General features: G+C 45.2%; 1 protein-coding gene across 1 annotated transcript in view; it reads left to right on the top strand.

The window, feature by feature from the left end:
* The window catches only part of LOC140411422 (pecanex-like protein 2), a 429,375-nt gene that overhangs the window by 370,370 nt on the left and 41,974 nt on the right, over window positions 1–17,031 (top strand). Inside the window, exon 33 of the mRNA XM_072500529.1 lies at window positions 4,234–4,403. Within this exon, the coding sequence (XP_072356630.1) occupies window positions 4,234–4,403 (170 nt within the window). The remainder of the gene's footprint in view (window positions 1–4,233; window positions 4,404–17,031) is intronic.

Here is a 17,031-nt window from a genome sequence, read left to right as displayed (position 1 = left end):
TTTCTGGGGAAGGTGGGACCTCTACAGACAGGATGGTCTGCATCTGAACCTGAGGGGCACAAATATCCTGGGGGGGAGATTTGTTAGTGCTCTTTGGGGGGGTTTAAACTAATGCAGCAGGGGCATGGGAACCTGGATTGTAGTTTTAGGGTAAGGGAGAATGAGAGTATAGAGGTCAGGAGCACAGATTTGACGTCGCAGGAGGGGGCCAGCGTTCAGGTAGGTGGTTTGAAGTGTGTCTACTTCAATGCCAGGAGTATACGAAACAAGGTAGGGGAACTGGCAGCGTGGGTTGGTACCTGGGACTTCGATGTTGTGGCCATTTCGGAGACATGGATAGAGCAGGGACAGGAATGGATGTTGCAGGTTCCGGGGTTTAGGTGTTTTAGTAAGCTCAGAGAAGGAGGCAAAAGAGGGGGAGGTGTGGCGCTGCTAGTCAAGAGCAGTATTACGGTGGCGGAGAGGATGCTAGATGGGGACTCTTCCGAGGTAGTATTGGCTGAAGTTAGAAACAGGAAAGGAGAGGTCACCCTGTTGGGAGTTTTTTATAGGCCTCCTAATAGTTCTAGGGATGTAGAGGAAAGGATGGCGAAGATGATTCTGGATATGAGCGAAAGTAACAGGGTAGTTATTATGGGAGACTTTAACTTTCCAAATATTGACTGGAAAATATATAGTTCGAGTACAATAGATGGGTCGTTTTTTGTACAGTGTGTGCAGGAGGGTTTCCTGAAACAATATGTTGACAGGCCAACAAGAGGCGAGGCCACGTTGGATTTGGTTTTGGGTAATGAACCAGGCCAGGTGTTGGATTTGGAGGTAGGAGAGCACTTTGGGGACAGTGACCACAATTCGGTGACGTTTACGTTAATGATGGAAAGGGATAAGTATACACCGCAGGGCAAGAGTTATAGCTGGGGGAAGGGCAATTATGATGCCATTAGACGTGACTTGGGGGGGATAAGGTGGAGAAGTAGGCTGCAAGTGTTGGGCACACTGGATAAGTGGGGCTTGTTCAAGGATCAGCTACTGCGTGTTCTTGATAAGTATGTACCGGTCAGACAGGGAGGAAGGCGTCGAGCGAGGGAACCGTGGTTTACCAAGGAAGTGGAATCTCTTGTTAAGAGGAAGAAGAAGGCCTATGTGAAGATGAAGTGTAAAGTTTTGGTTGGGGCGATGGATAGTTACAAGGTAGCGAGGAAGGATCTAAAGAGAGAGCTAAGACGAGCAAGGAGGGGACATGAGAAGTATTTGGCAGGAAGGATCAAGGAAAACCCAAAAGCTTTCTATAGGTATGTCAGGAATAAGCGAATGACTAGGGAAAGAGTAGGACCAGTCAAGGACAGGGATGGGAAATTGTGTGTGGAGTCTGAAGAGATAGGCGAGATACTAAATGAATATTTTTCGTCAGTATTCACTCAGGAAAAAGATAATGTTGTGGAGGAGAATGCTGAGCCCCAGGCTAATAGAATAGATGGCATTGAGGTACGTAGGGAAGAGGTGTTGGCAATTCTGGACAGGCTGAAAATAGATAAGTCCCCGGGACCTGATGGGATTTATCCTAGGATTCTCTGGGAGGCCAGGGAAGAGATTGCTGGACCTTTGGCTTTGATTTTTATGTCATCATTGGCTACAGGAATAGTGCCAGAGGACTGAAGGACAGCAAATGTGGTCCCTTTGTTCAAAAAGGGGAGCAGAGACAACCCCGGCAACTATAGACCGGTGAGCCTCACGTCTGTAGTGGGTAAAGTCTTGGAGGGGATTATAAGGGACAAGATTTATAATCATCTAGATAGGAATAATATGATCAGGGATAGTCAGCATGGCTTTGTGAAGGGTAGGTCATGCCTCACAAACCTTATTGAGTTCTTTGAGAAGGTGACTGAACAGGTAGACGAGGGTAGAGCAGTTGATGTGGTGTATATGGATTTCAGCAAAGCGTTTGATAAGGTTCCCCACGGTAGGCTATTGCAAAAAATACGGAGGCTGGGGAGTGAGGGTGATTTAGAGATGTGGATCAGAAATTGGCTAGCTGAAAGAAGACAGAGGGTGGTGGTTGATGGGAAATGTTCAGAATGGAGTACAGTCACAAGTGGAGTACCACAAGGATCTGTTCTGGGGCCGTTGCTGTTTGTCATTTTTATCAATGACCTAGAGGAAGGCGCAGAAGGGTGGGTGAGTAAATTTGCAGACGATACTAAAGTCGGTGGTGTTGTCGATAGTGTGGAAGGATGTAGCAGGTTACAGAGGGATATAGATAAGCTGCAGAGCTGGGCTGAGAGGTGGCAAATGGAGTTTAATGTAGAGAAGTGTGAGGTGATTCACTTTGGAAGGAATAACAGGAATGCGGAATATTTGGCTAATGGTAAAGTTCTTGAAAGTGTGGATGAGCAGAGGGATCTAGGTGTCCATGTACATAGATCCCTGAAAGTTGCCACCCAGGTTGATAGGGTTGTGAAGAAGGCCTATGGAGTGTTGGCCTTTATTGGTAGAGGGATTGAGTTCCGGAGTCGGGAGGTCATGTTGCAGCTGTACAGAACTCTGGTACGGCCGCATTTGGAGTATTGCGTACAGTTCTGGTCACCGCATTATAGGAAGGACGTGGAGGCTTTGGAGCGGGTGCAGAGGAGATTTACCAGGATGTTGCCTGGTATGGAGGGAAAATCTTATGAGGAAAGGCTGATGGACTTGAGGTTGTTTTCGTTGGAGAGAAGAAGGTTAAGAGGAGACTTAATAGAGGCATACAAAATGATCAGGGGGTTGGATAGGGTGGACAGTGAGAGCCTTCTCCCGCGGATGGATATGGCTGGCACGAGGGGACATAACTTTAAACTGAGGGGTAATAGATATAGGACAGAGGTCAGAGGTAGGTTCTTTACGCAAAGAGTAGTGAGGCCGTGGAATGCCCTACCTGCTACAGTAGTGAACTCGCCAACATTGAGGGCATTTAAAAGTTTATTGGATAAACATATGGATGATAATGGCATAGTGTAGGTTAGATGGCTTTTGTTTCGGTGCAACATCGTGGGCCGAAGGGCCTGTACTGCGCTGTATTGTTCTATGTTCTATGTTCTATGAACTGGGTGGAACAATCTTAAAGAAGGTGCAGGAACAGAGACATCTGGAAATGTATACACACACAATTTTGAAGGTGGAAGGATTAATTGAAAAGATTATTTGAAAAGCAATATTCTTGATTTGATTAAGGGGAATAGAGTACAAAATCAAGAAAGTTCTGCTAAAAGTTAAAAAAGAAAACTGGTCAGGCTTCAGCTGGAGCATTGAGTCCAGTTCTGGGAACCACACTCGAAGGATGTCAATGCCTTGGAATAGGTGCAGAAGAGATTAACCAAATGGTACCGGGGATGTGGGACTTCAGCTATGTGGCGAGGCCGGAGAAGTTGGTGTTGTTCTCCCTGAGGCAGAAAAGGGTAAGGGGAGACTTGATAGCGGTATTCAAAATCATCAATGCTTTTAATGAAGTAAATAAAATGAAACCATTTCTAGTCTCAGAGGGGCCAGTAACCATTTAACATGATGAGTAACTGAACCAAAGGTGACATGAGGAAACAATTTATTGTGTAACTAGTTGTTGCAATTTGAGATGCATTGCCTGAGAGAATGATGGAAATAGAGTCAGTAGTGACATTCAAAAAAGAATTGGATAAATACTTGAAGTTAAAACATTTACATGGCTATGAGGAAAGAGTCAGGGAGCAGGAGTAATTGGATGGTACTTTCAAAGAGCTGACACACAGGCACAATGGTCACGTGACCCCCTTCGTTGCTGTTTAGTTTGACTGTTATTCTGTCTGACTTTTAAACTTTGGAAGCTGCACAAGAGAAAACATGTCATGTAAGTACTTATCTCAACCCAAATGCCCTTGAATCTCCTGATTTCAGAATGGAAGCTGATACATTGAATGTTTTCTTGTCTGCAAAGGATAGCACCACATGTTGAGCATTAAAGTAACCTCTAATTTCACTCATGTTTAGATGTTCAGCTTATTTTTCATCTATTCTGTTCCCTTCTTTACCTTCATCTTATTTATCACTAACAAAATTACGCATCTGATGTGTATGAATTTCTAAATTTGTGATCAGCAGTGTATTTAACACCAAGCACTGCCTGTCACTATGAACTATATTAATTATTATGGAGAGGTGGGAATTGCCCAGATGCAGCCTGATGTCCAAGTTTGATGTCTGACGTTGATGCCTTCATGCCTTTAGGTTGCGCAAGGGCTGCACTGGAGGCAACATTGATGATTCGGATTGTGGTGTAACTTCTTCATCTAGCAGCAACAACCACACTGGGAACACAACTCGAAGCATCAGCTCCAAGCAAACGAGGGCCTGGAGGCCACACACAGTAGCCTCGCTAACTGCTCACCAAGCCAGAGGTATGTCAGCTGTTACAACACCCTGGGCCAGAGCGCGATCAATTCCAGCTCCACTTGACCCAGAGTCACAACACCGTTAAAATTAACTTTTATTTTAAAATACCTGAGGTCTTCAACTCCCAAAAAACAGTTACCAGGAAAGGTTTGTAAATTTAAACGCAATTAACTTTTTATTATTAACAGTGACTAGAATTAAATAGGGAACAAATACAACTGGCTAACCACTATCTAATCCCTAACCCACCCTTTTAACTCGCCCCCCCTCCTGTATGTATATATACACACACACACCCACACCCACACACACACACACACACACACAGAAAAACAAACACAGAGGGGAAAGAGAGGTGAAAAATAATGGTGAAAGTAAAAGGATAAAAGTCTTTACTTCAGGTGGGCGTCTTCCAGTTAGTTTTTTCTGCAGCTTAGGCTATCAGATGGATTTTACCTTTTCTTTCAGTTTGTAATTGGTTTCACTGTAGTCTCACAGAAATAGCAGGTAGCCAGCATTCGAGAGTGGGAGAGAGAGAGACGGCTTCTCCTTTCAGGATCTGGAAGCTTCTGCCTTCAGGCAATAGTCAGCAGAGCAGAGAGAGAGAGCTGCTGGAGAGTCCACCAGATAGGAACCAATTGCTGTCAGTTGTCCTGGTTTAGCTTAGTGGACTAGACAGCTGGTTTTTGATGCAGAACAAGGCCAGCAGTGCAGGTTCAATTCCCGTACCAGCTTACCCAAACAGGCGCCGGAATGTGGCAACTAGGGGCTTTTCGCAGTAACTTCATACTTGTGACAATAAAAGGTTATTATTTTTATTATCATGACCCTGCCAGAGTGATTGCCTCCACTGCCATTTTGTTTTCTTTTGATGCCCCCGAGGTCACCAATTTTAAAGTTGTTTCTTTCTTCTTTTGGTGTCTGGTTTGACACCTATTCCACATCCCCTTGCTGTGGGGGGCTTAAACAAATAGATTTGTACATTTTGGGCCCAGTACGAAATGGCACAATATCGTGATCCCTGGCGGGAGGTCCTCCACATGCGCCCGCTCCGCTACATGCCTCACCGGAAGTCCCATAATCTACCTTTTTGACCAAACGTTTGATCATCTGTCCTGATGTAAATCTTTATGTGACTCAGCATCAGATTTTGTCTGTTTTACTATGCAGAGCCTTGGCACATTTTAGTACATTTAAGATGCTATATAAATGCAAGTTGTTGATGGTAGCTAGCATGTTAGATCTCGATCCGAGTTTTGCCACTTATTAGTTTTCAATGCAACAGTTCTGGGCCCCATATTTTAGGAAGGATGTGAGGATCCCTGAGAGGGTGTAGAGGGGATTTACCAGAATTGATAAGGTCCTTTACCTACACGTTTGGATTCGAAAAACTGGAGTTGTTCATCTTGCATTGATTGAGGCATACAAATTTTGTCTGGTCTAGGGAACATGCTTCCTTTAGTACAAGGACGGGGGGGAGGACCATAAGACCATAAGACATAGGAGTGGAAGTAAGGCCATTCGGCCCATCGAGTCCACTCCACCATTCAATCATGGCTGATTTCAACTCCATTTACCCGCTCTCTCTCCATAGCCCTTAATTCCTCGAGAAATCAAGAATTTATCAACTTCTGTCTTAAAGACACTCAACGTCCCGGCCTCCACCGCCATCTGTGGCAATGAATTCCACAGACCCACCACTCTCTGGCTGAAGAAATTTCTCCTCATCTCTGTTCTAAAGTGACTCCCTTTTATTCTAAGGCTGTGCCCCCGGGTCCTAGTCTCCCCTGCTAATGGAAACAACTTCCCTACGTCCACCCTATCTAAGCCATTCATTATCTTGTAAGTTTCTATTAGATCTCCCCTCAACCTCCTAAACTCTAATGAATATAATCCCAGGATCCTCAGACGTTCATCATATGTTAGGCCTACCATTCCTGGGATCATCCGTGTGAATCTCCGCTGGACCAGCTCCAGCGCCAGTATGTCCTTCCTGAGGCGTGGGGCCCAAAATTGCTCACAGTATTCTAAATGGGACCTAACTAATGCTTTATAAAGCTTCAGAAGTACATCCCTGCTTTTATATTCCAAGCCTCTTGAGATAAATGGCAACATTGCTTTTTCTTTCTTAATTACGGACTCAACCTGCAAGTTTATCTTTAGAGAATCCTGGACTAGGACTCCCAAGTCCCTTTGCACTTCAGCATTATGAATTTTGTCACCGTTTAGAAAATAGTCCATGCCTCTATTCTTTTTTCCAAAGTGCAAGACCTCACACTTGCCCACATTGAATTTCATCAGCCATTTCTTGGACCACTCTCCTAAACTGTCTAAATCTTTCAGCAGCCTCCCCACCTCCTCCATACTACCTGCCCCTCCACCTATCTTTGTATCATCGGCAAACTTAGCCAGAATGCCCCCAGTCCCGTCATCTAGATCGTTAATATATAAAGAGAACAGCTGTGGCCCCAACACTGAACCCTGCGGGACACCACTCGTCACCAGTTGCCATTCCAAAAAAGAACCTTTTATCCCAACTCTCTGCCTTCTGCCTGACAGCCAATCGTCAATCCATGTTAGTACCTTGCCTCGAATACCATGGGCCCTTATTTTACTCAGCAGTCTCCCGTGAGGCACCTTATCAAAGGCCTTTTGGAAGTCAAGATAGATAACATCCATTGGCTCTCCTTGGTCTAACCTATTTGTTATCTCTTCAAAGAACTCTAACAGGTTTGTCAGGCACGACCTCCCCTTACTAAATCCATGCTGACTTGTCCTAATCCGACCCTGCACTTCCAAGAATTTAGAAATCTCATCCTTAACAGTGGATTCTAGAATCTTGCCAACAACCAAGGTTAGGCTAATTGGCCTATAATTTTCCATCTTTTTCCTTGTTCCCTTTTTGAACAGGGGGGTTACAACAGCAATTTTCCAATCCTCTGGGACTTTCCCTGACTTCAGTGACTTTTGAAAGATCATAACTAACGCCTCCACTATTTCTTCAGCTATCTCCTTTAGAACTCTAGGATGTAGCCCATCTGGGCCCGGGGATTTATCAATTTTTAGACCTCTTAGTTTCTCTAGCACTTTCTCCTTTGTGATGGCTACCATATTCAACTCTGCCCCCTGACTCTCCGGAATTTTTGGGATATTACTCATGTCTTCTACTGTGAAGACTGACGCAAAGTACTTATTTAGTTCCTCAGCTATTTCCTTGTCTCCCATCACTAGATTACCAGCACCATTTTGGAGTGGCCCAATGTCAACTTTTGCCTCCCGTTTGTTTTTAATGTATTTAAAGAAACTTTTACTATCATTCCTAATGTTACTGGCTAGTCTACCTTCATATTTGATCCTCTCTTTCCTTATTTCACTCTTTGTTATCCTCTGTTTGTTTTTGTAGCCTTCCCAATCTTCTGACTTCCCACTACTCTTTGCCACATTATAGGCTTTCTCTTTTGCTTTGATGCATTCCCTAACTTCCTTTGTCAGCCATGGCTGCCTAATCCCCCCTCTGATAACCTTTCTTTTCTTTGGGATGAACCTCTGTACTGTGTCCTCAATTACTCCCAGAAACTCCTGCCATTGCTGTTCTACTGTCTTTCCCACTAGGCTCTGCTCCCAGTCGATTTTCGTCAGTTCCTCCCTCATGCCCCTGTAGTTACCTTTATTTAACTGTAACACCTTTACATCTGATTCTACCTTCTTTCTTTCAAATTGGAGATTGAATTCTACCATATTATGATCACTGCCTCCTAAGTGTCCACTTACTTTAAGATCTTTAATCAAGTCTGGCTCATTACATAACACTAAGTCCAGAATGGCTTGTTCCCTCGTGGGCTCCATCACAAGCTGTTCCAAAAAGCCCTCCTGTAAACATTCAATGAATTCCCTTTCCTTGGGTCCACTGGCAGCATTATTTACCCAGTCCACCTGCATATTGAAGTCCCCCATGATCACTGTGACCTTGCCTTTCTGACATGCACTTTCTATTTCGTGGTGCATTTTGTGTCCCCGGTCCTGACCACTGTTAGGAGGCCTGTACATAACTCCCATTATGGTTTTTTTGCCTTTGTGGTTCCTCAACTCTACCCACACAGACTCCACATCATCTGACCCTATGTCGTTTAGTGCTATTGATTTAATTTCATTCCTAATTAACAAGGCAACCCCGCCCCCTCTGCCCACCTCTCTGTCTTTTCAATAGGTTGTGAATCCCTGGATGTTTAAATGCCAGTCCTGAACCAGTTTGTGGTTTCAGGTAAGAGATGCGGGGGGGAGTTCTGTTTGGAGGAACATTTAACAGAGCGAATGGTAATGATTTGGAACTCACTGCCTAAAAAGATGGGTGGAAGTGATATCAATAGAAATTGGAAAGGAAATCAGTTCAGTACTTAAGGGAAATAAACTTGCAGAGCTACGGAGAGAAAGCAGGGGAATGGGACCACTGGATTGCTCTACAGAACGCTGGTATGGACTCAATGGGCTGAATAGCCTCCTTATGTGCCATAATGGCTATCTGCCGCTCAGATTGCAAAGATGTACCACAGTACCAGTAGTTCAGAGTGTAGAATGGGTAACCGGCGGAAGGAAGTTAGAGAGCAAGTGAAACAAATAACTGGAATATTTGGATGGGAAGAGGGAGTAAGAGGGACATTACTGACCGAGAGTTAGTAAGGGAGAGGGATCTTGCAGAAGAATGGTTTGGGGAGAGGTGTTAAGGGGAGAGGAATAACGGGGGAGGGATGCTGGGGAGAAAATTTAAGTGAGGCAGATTCTGGAGCAGAGAGGGGAAAAAGGAGGGATTCTGGGGACGTGTAAGTCGGGATTGTGAAATTTGAAGGAAAATGACATTGAAATCATTCTAAAGCAGAGCACACAGCAAATTGGGGAATTCATATTTTAAAAACAACAATTTCTGAGAAAGAAATATTTTCTGAGCCAAAATATTTCTGGAGAATCATTTTAAAGATTGACAGTCTTTTGGGAGCTGTTGTCTGCGTGCATTAGTCTCTCTGCATGTGATGGAATCTGTAGCAAGAGGATACAGCACTGCATATGTTATGAGGTTTTTAGAAGGTTATTGACTGCTGTACATGGCTGGGCAGCTGATCGAATGAGACAGATAAAGCAGCTACACTTCATAATGTGAAATGCTAAACCACCCAGACCCAATTGTTTAATGTTCCACATTTAATGGGAACAATGGCTTCAGAGCACAGAAAGAAGGGAAGGGCATTGAACAATGTAGTTTATTTGTTTACTTTCCTGCTGGCAAGGACCAACAAACCTTGCCTGAAACTATTTGGGGTTGTGGACTTCTGCAGGACATCTAGCAGTGCAAGTGCTGCTGAAAGTTGCTCATGCCTCTTATTTCCTAATCCAATATAACATTAATAAATTAGCAGAGGGGAACCATGTGTAGCCTCACATTTTTAAATGTCAGTGCACATTGAGTTCCAGTTTGAGACTAGCAAAGTGTACCTTCTAGCATACAGCCACCTGTGTATATCTCCTGCTTGGTGGCAGTGCCTTCAGCTGCCTTGGCTCTATGTGTTGGAATTTCCTCCCTAAACCTCTACTTCTTTCTACTTTGTTGCCTTTTAAGATGTTCCTTAAAAAAAAAACCTTTTTGACCAAACCTTTGATCACCTACTTATCTTATGGTTCGGTATCAAGTTGTGTCTGGTTAACAATGCAATGAAGCGCCATAGAATGTTTTACTATGATAACGACACTATATAGAATCATAGAATCCCTATAGTGCAGAAGGAAGCTATTAGGCCCATTGAGTCCACACCAACCCTCCAAAAGAGCATCCTACCTAGGCCCACTGCCCCATCCTAACCCCCTACCCTCACCTAACCCTTGGACACTAAGGGACAATTTAGCATGGCCAATCCACCTAACCTGAGACAACTGATGGAGGCCATAATACGGGATGAGATAAATATACACTTAGAGAAAAATAAGTTAATACTAGACAGTCAAAATAAAGGCAGGTTATATCTGACAAATTTGGGACTTCTGGTGGTGGCCATGGAGTGAGCGGTCGAACATTTGGTAGCTCCTGCTCGTGGCAGTATTTTTTGGTCTTTTCCTCGTCTGAAGGGATGGATGTTTTTGGATGGAAAGAGGTGTAGGAGTATCTGGAGAAGGTGTCATTCCTCTGGTATGGCTGGTGGATGGATCCACAAACTAGGAGTGGGGCACGAATAAAGAGCTGCTGGATGAGGAGATTCTTCATGGTGTGCCACAGGATAAGATGGCGGAGGGCAAGGGGGTTGTCCTGTCCACCCAGTGGTCAACAGAACAGCTAGTGGAGTTTCTGAACACAAAGTTCAGCCAGAAGAGGAAGGAGGCCCTGGAAGATCTGGCCAAAGTGGTGGAGCCGATTAAATTGGGGATCGAAAGAGTGGAGCAGAGGCTAGAATTCCAGGGCCGGGTGATCCAGAAAGTGGAGGAGGCGGTGGGGGAGCACGAGGAGGAGTTTGCCTCATTGGTGGCCGAGGTGGGCGTGTTGCGGGATATCCAGAAGATGCTGAAGGAGAAGGTGGAGGATCTGGAGAATCGCTCCAGAGGGCAACATTTGAGGATCATGGGGATATCCGAAGGCTTTGAAGGTGCGGAGGCCGGCACGTTTGTGGCCAAAATGTTGGAGCAGTTGATGGGGCAGGAGGCCTTTGATCAGCCCCTGAAGGTCGACCGAGCGCACAGGGTGCTGATGAGGAGGCTGCAAGCAGGCGAGCCGCCAAGGTCGATGGTGATGCGGTTGCACCCCTTTCTGGATGAAGAGAAGGGGCTGGATTCTCCGTTTCTATAGATAAGTGCCAATGCCGGCATGGGAACCGTGGCGTTTCACGATCGGCTAATCGGCGCAAAACCCTCACCGATTCCAGTACCAATGAGGGGCTATCACCTGCGCCAACTGAAACTCCCACCTCCCACACCGAAAACGGCCTGAGAATGGCTGGGTCCCAGGCCGCGAATGCGCACGGCTGATGACCTGCAACGGTCGCGCCGTACAACATGGCCCCGGCGGTGCGTGGACCCAACCTGCCATCCCCGACCTCACAGCCCACCCCTGCCCACCACCCCCCCCCCCCCACCCACTAGTCCCCCCAACCCTCGCAGAAGCCCCACCCTGGCCAGAGGCACGGATTGTGGCCGAGTATGGCGGCGCTGGACACAGTCTGCAGCCGCCATGCCGGGTTCATGATTTGTGTGACCACATGTGGTCTGCGCTGTCAGGAACTCAGCCCATCGGGGGCGGAGCTTCACGCGGCACGGGGAACTCACCTGAGGAAGGAGCTGCGCTCCGAAAGCTAGTGCTGCGAAACAAACCTGGAAACTTTAACCTGGTGGTGTAAGACTTCTTACTGTGCTCACCCCAGTCCAACGCCGGCATCTCCACATCATTTATTAAGTTGTACAATTCTGCTTCAGTTTGTTTTTATGAAAATGCCTGAATAAAATACATTTTTTAAAAATGTCTGACAAATTTTAATTGAGTTCTTTGATGAGGTGACACAGGCAGTGGATGAAGGTAGTGCCGTGGATGTTGTATATTTGGACTTTCAGAAAGCATTTGATATGGTGCCACATGGCAGGTTGGTTAGCAAATTAGAAATTTTTGGGGTTGCTGGGTCCTGGGCGGCATGGATTAGAAGTTGACTAAGAGATAGGAAACAGAGAGCAGGTGGAGATGAGCATTTCTCAGACTGGAGACGAGTTGAAAGTGGTGTTCCCCAGGGCTCAGTATTGGGACCCTTGCTTTTTCTGATTTATATAAATGATTTAGAAGTGGGTGTTGAGGGCAAAATCTCTAAATTTTGAGATGATACCAAGACAGGGAGAATAGTGAATTGTGAGGATGACGCTGAGCGACTTCAGACGGACATTGACAAGTTGGCCAAATGGGCAGACACCTGGCAAATGAACTTTAATGCAATGAAAAGTGAGGTATTGCATTTTGGTGGAAGAAGCATGGGGAGACAATATAGGCTCAATAGTACAGCTTCGAGGGGAGCACAGGAGCAGAGGACCTCAGGGTTCAAGTGCATAATTCTCTGAAGATGGCCAGGCAAGTTGAAACAGTTGTTAAGAAGGCTTATAGGGTCCTTGGGTTTATAAATAGAGGGATAGAGTATAAAAGCAAGGAAGTGATGCTACACCTCTTCAAATCACTGGTCAGACCACATTTGGAATATTGTGTTCAGTTCTGGGCACCTTATATACGGAAGGATGTTAAAGCCTTGGAGAGAAAGTGCAGAGGGGATTTACTAGAACGATACCAGAAATGAGGAATTTTAGATACAAGGAAAGATTGGAGAAATTGAGCTTAGAACTGTAAACATTTCACTGCCATAGAATGTCATTTTTTTCATTTGAAATGACTAATACTGAATTAATTTGGATTGGGTGACCTGTGACCTCTGGCAGTATATCCCCACATTCCAGTGATGGGCGAGGTTGTGAGTTCAAACTCCAGCTTTGAATGACTATATCTCATTGGGTGTTTCTTGCCAGTTTTTGCCAATTCTTCAGATAAAACACTGATCCCATCCGCGAGCTAGCAAGACCCTCTACATAACCTCATCTGTTGTTAAGTGCACATCTCGACCTTAGTAAGTGTTGAGTTGCCAGAAAACGTTTCGGATAAGGGATAAATCATTTAGGGCTGAGTAGAGGAGAAATTTCTTCATATAGAGGGTTGTGACTCTCTGCTTAGTACTGTGAATTCTTCGTCCATGAGTCTATTCAAGGCCGTAAATGATAGACTTTGGGTGCTTTGAGAATCAAAGGACATAGGAATACTGGAGTTGATGTCAGAGTTCACCCATGAGCTTATTGAATGTCGGAGCAGGCTCAAGGACCTGTGATGCTACTATTTCTTAGATTCTAATTTGACTTCTTTAAAATAAAAGGGATTTGTCACAGTCTTGGGCATGAAAGAATATTGTGTGAGGTGTCCCAGTGATATTTGAACTGGAGGGTCATCATCCTTATACTAATTAAATTACAAAAACATGAGCTGATTACAGGTGACAGTGCCCCTTTAATAGATCATTGGTGTTCACAGAGGAACACCAATGTTACGGTACAGGAATGTGGAGACATACTGCCATTTGGCCCATAGTTTCTGCAGAAACGGCGCTCCAATTGAGTATCACGACTTAGTGCCATTTCCCTGTACACCTTTGCATTGTTTCTATTCGGATAACCATCTAATGCCCTCTTGATATCTTGATTGAAACTGCCTTCACCACACTTTCAGGCAGTGCATTCCAGACCCAAACCACTCTGTGTGAAAGAGTGTTTTCTCGCTTCACAATTGCTTCTTTTGCAAATCGCTTTAAATTATCCTTTTATGAGTGGGAACAGTTTATCCCTATGTACTCTGTCCAGTCCGGTCACAATTTTGAACATTGCTATCAAATCTGCTCAGTCTTCTTCTCTCCAAGGAGAACAGTCCCAACCTCTCCAATCTATCCTCCTAACTGAAGTTTCAGACCCTTGGAAACATTCTTGTAAACCTCTTTTTGTGTGATGCCCAGAACTGTACTAGTGTCTTGTATAAGTTCAGCATAACCTCCCTGCTCTTGTACTGTATGCTCCTATTGATAAAGTCTAGAATATTATATGCTTTATTAACTACTCTTTCCACCTGTCCTGCCACCTTCAATGGTCTATGCATACAAACACCCAGGTCCCTCTGCTTCTGTACCACCTTAACAATTTTACTCCTTATTTATATTGCCACTCCATGTCCTTCTTATCAATAATGCACCAGGTCACACTTCTCCGCATTGAACTTCATCTGTCACCTATCTGCCCACATCACCAATTTGTCTATTCCCCTTTGAAGTTCTACACCGTCCTCTTCACGGTCCCAATACCGACTCTTGGGGAACACCACAATAAACCTTACTCCAGCCTGAAAAATATCCATTGACCGTTACTCTCTGCTTCCTATTATTCAGCCAATTTTGTATCCATATTGCGACTGTCTTTTTAATCCATGAGCTATAACTTTTCTCTGCTGTGTGGCACTTTCTCAAATACCTTTTGGTAGTCCATGTACACCACATCAACAGTATTACCTCCTCAACGCTTTCTGTTACCACCTCAAAAAACTCCAGAAAATTAGTTAAACATGATTTCCCCTTTAGAAACAAAGTTCCCTCGTCTGTGACAATGGCCTGGGCAGCATCTACCTCCTTGTTTAGTACCTCAACATGGCCTCGGCCTCCATGTAGAAATGCTGTTTTAGATCCCTAATCGGCTCTATTCCTCCTTTTACTATTTAGATGGCGAAAGAAGATTTTGGGATTTCCCTTTATGTTGACTACCAGTCTTTTCTAATAATCCCTCTCCTCTTTTTCTTCTCATTTCTGAACCTGTCGTATTCTTCTTGCTTCTCAAATGTACTTTCGAAGATAAAAATAGAAAACCCTCCCCACACAACCCCCCCCCCCACACTGACCACAGAATTTTTCCCCAACACCGCAGAACTCCCTACCCACTCCCACCTCCTCCCTTATCACAAAACTCCCCAACCACACCCTCACCACAGAATTCTTCACCCACCCTCCCAACATGGTACTCTCCACCCCATTCTCCACAGAACTCCTCACCACTTCCCTCATCGCAGAATCCCCAAATGCCTCTCCACCACAGAATTGCCCACCCACTCTCCCAGCATGGAACTGCCCAGCCCTACCCCCACCCCCCAACACGGAACTCCCCACACCTCCACGGAACTCTCCATCACCCTCACCACCACAGAACTCCCCACTGTACTCCCCCACACAGTGCTAACACCGTCCACCATGGTACTCTCCCTGCCCCCATGGAACTACCCTTTCCCCCACCCTCAGGTACTGCCCCCCCCCTACTGCAGAGTGTGGTGAACTCAGCCCAACGCATCACACAAGCTTGCCACCCCCACATTGATTCTGTCTACACCTCCCACTGTCTCAGGAAGTCAGACAGCATTATCAGAGGCCCCTCCCACCCAGGCATTGCCTTCTTCCAGACCCTTCCATCAGGCAGAAGGTACAGAGGTCTGAAGACTCGCACATCCAGACATAGGAACAGCTTCTTCCTCACAGCTACAAGACTCCTCAACGACTCCCCCTTGGACTGATCTGTTCCCTGTAAGAACACTATTCACAATGCCCTAAGCTGCTCTTGCTCATTTATTTGCTTTGTTTGCTTTGTTTGGCCCCTTGTTCCGCACTGTAACCAATCACTGTTTGTCGATGTACCATTTGTCAATGTTCTCTGTTGATTATTCTCTTTGTCTACTATGTACGTACTGTACCCCCTCTGGGACTGGGTGGGGCAGTGCGTCAGACTTCAGATCCTGCTGATTTATGATGTACCTATCTCTATGTCCTGATAACATGAATAACTGGAATTCTCCTATATATAGCTCAACAGATAATGGAGTAAAGGTATCTGTGGCCTGTCTCGTTCGCTGTTTTCAACTAGACTGGTGCTGCGTGGTTTGGGCGGAGTGCTTCTGAATGCCTGGATTCAGGAGGGGGTAGATGAATCATCCAGGTTCAGTCCTGTCTGCTTCCTCCCACTGCCTGTTTTCAGTGGCCGCCACAATAGCCTGGCACTTCTCGTACGATGGACCTGACGCTCTGTGAGGCAGGTCGAATGACTGCGTCGGTGCCAGTGTACCTCAATCGTATTTATTACAAACTTGTTTTTATATCTGTACACATCATTCTGTGTGTGCGTATGTATATGCATGTGATAACACACAACTTTGGAATAAAATCGGGAGGATTTGTCAAAAAAAAAATGTATGTACTGTGTATGTTCCCTCGGCCACAGAAAAATACTTTTCACTGTACTTCGGTACATGTGACAATAAATCAAATCAAATCAAATCAAAAATCAAATCAACGTCAGAATCCCCGTTATGTCATTGGCAGGGGGCGGTGACAATCGACTTGGGGAATCCTGCCAGCATAAAATACATTTTGGACTCCCATGGGATTCTCTGCCGCTGCCATCGTTTCCACACGCCAATAATGAGAGTGGAAAATCCTCCACCTTGATTGTGTCCAGAACATTTATGTCTTGAAAGTAGCCCATTGTTCAGCTACAGTTTCCCCCCCCCCCCCAACCTTTAATTTCAATTTTAAAAAAAAATATTTATTAAAGTTTTTTAACACAATTTTTCTCCCTTCCAAACAATAACCCCCCCCCCCCCGTAACAAAAAAAAAACTGAGAAATGGCGCAGAGCAAGATATATACATGGCAAAATGATATATTTACACAGCTTTGTACACTGGCCCTCACCCGTACGGGCCAGTTTCCCCAACCCATCATGTTATCTCTTGCTCATCCACCCTCCCAGGCAGTCCCCCCTTTCTCCCCCCCCCCCCCCCCCCACCCCTCCCCCCCCTTTAATTCCAATTTAACCATTCCTGCTCAGTTCTTCGCCCATTGAAGTCAGCTCCCTTCCGTTTAGTTGTTTTTACTCTGGATTGCCTATTACACTTTTCTATCATCATCCTAAAATTTATGATACAATGATCGCTGTATCCTAAATGTTCCCCCATTGATACTTGATCTACTTGGCCCACCTCATTTTCATGAACCAGATCCAA

The sequence above is a fragment of the Scyliorhinus torazame genome, chromosome 4 (genome assembly GCF_047496885.1).
Source record: "Scyliorhinus torazame isolate Kashiwa2021f chromosome 4, sScyTor2.1, whole genome shotgun sequence".
NCBI classification, from domain to species: domain Eukaryota; kingdom Metazoa; phylum Chordata; class Chondrichthyes; order Carcharhiniformes; family Scyliorhinidae; genus Scyliorhinus; species Scyliorhinus torazame.
The sequence above is the reverse complement of the archived record's forward strand: the minus strand, read 5'-3'. Positions and strand labels throughout refer to the sequence as shown.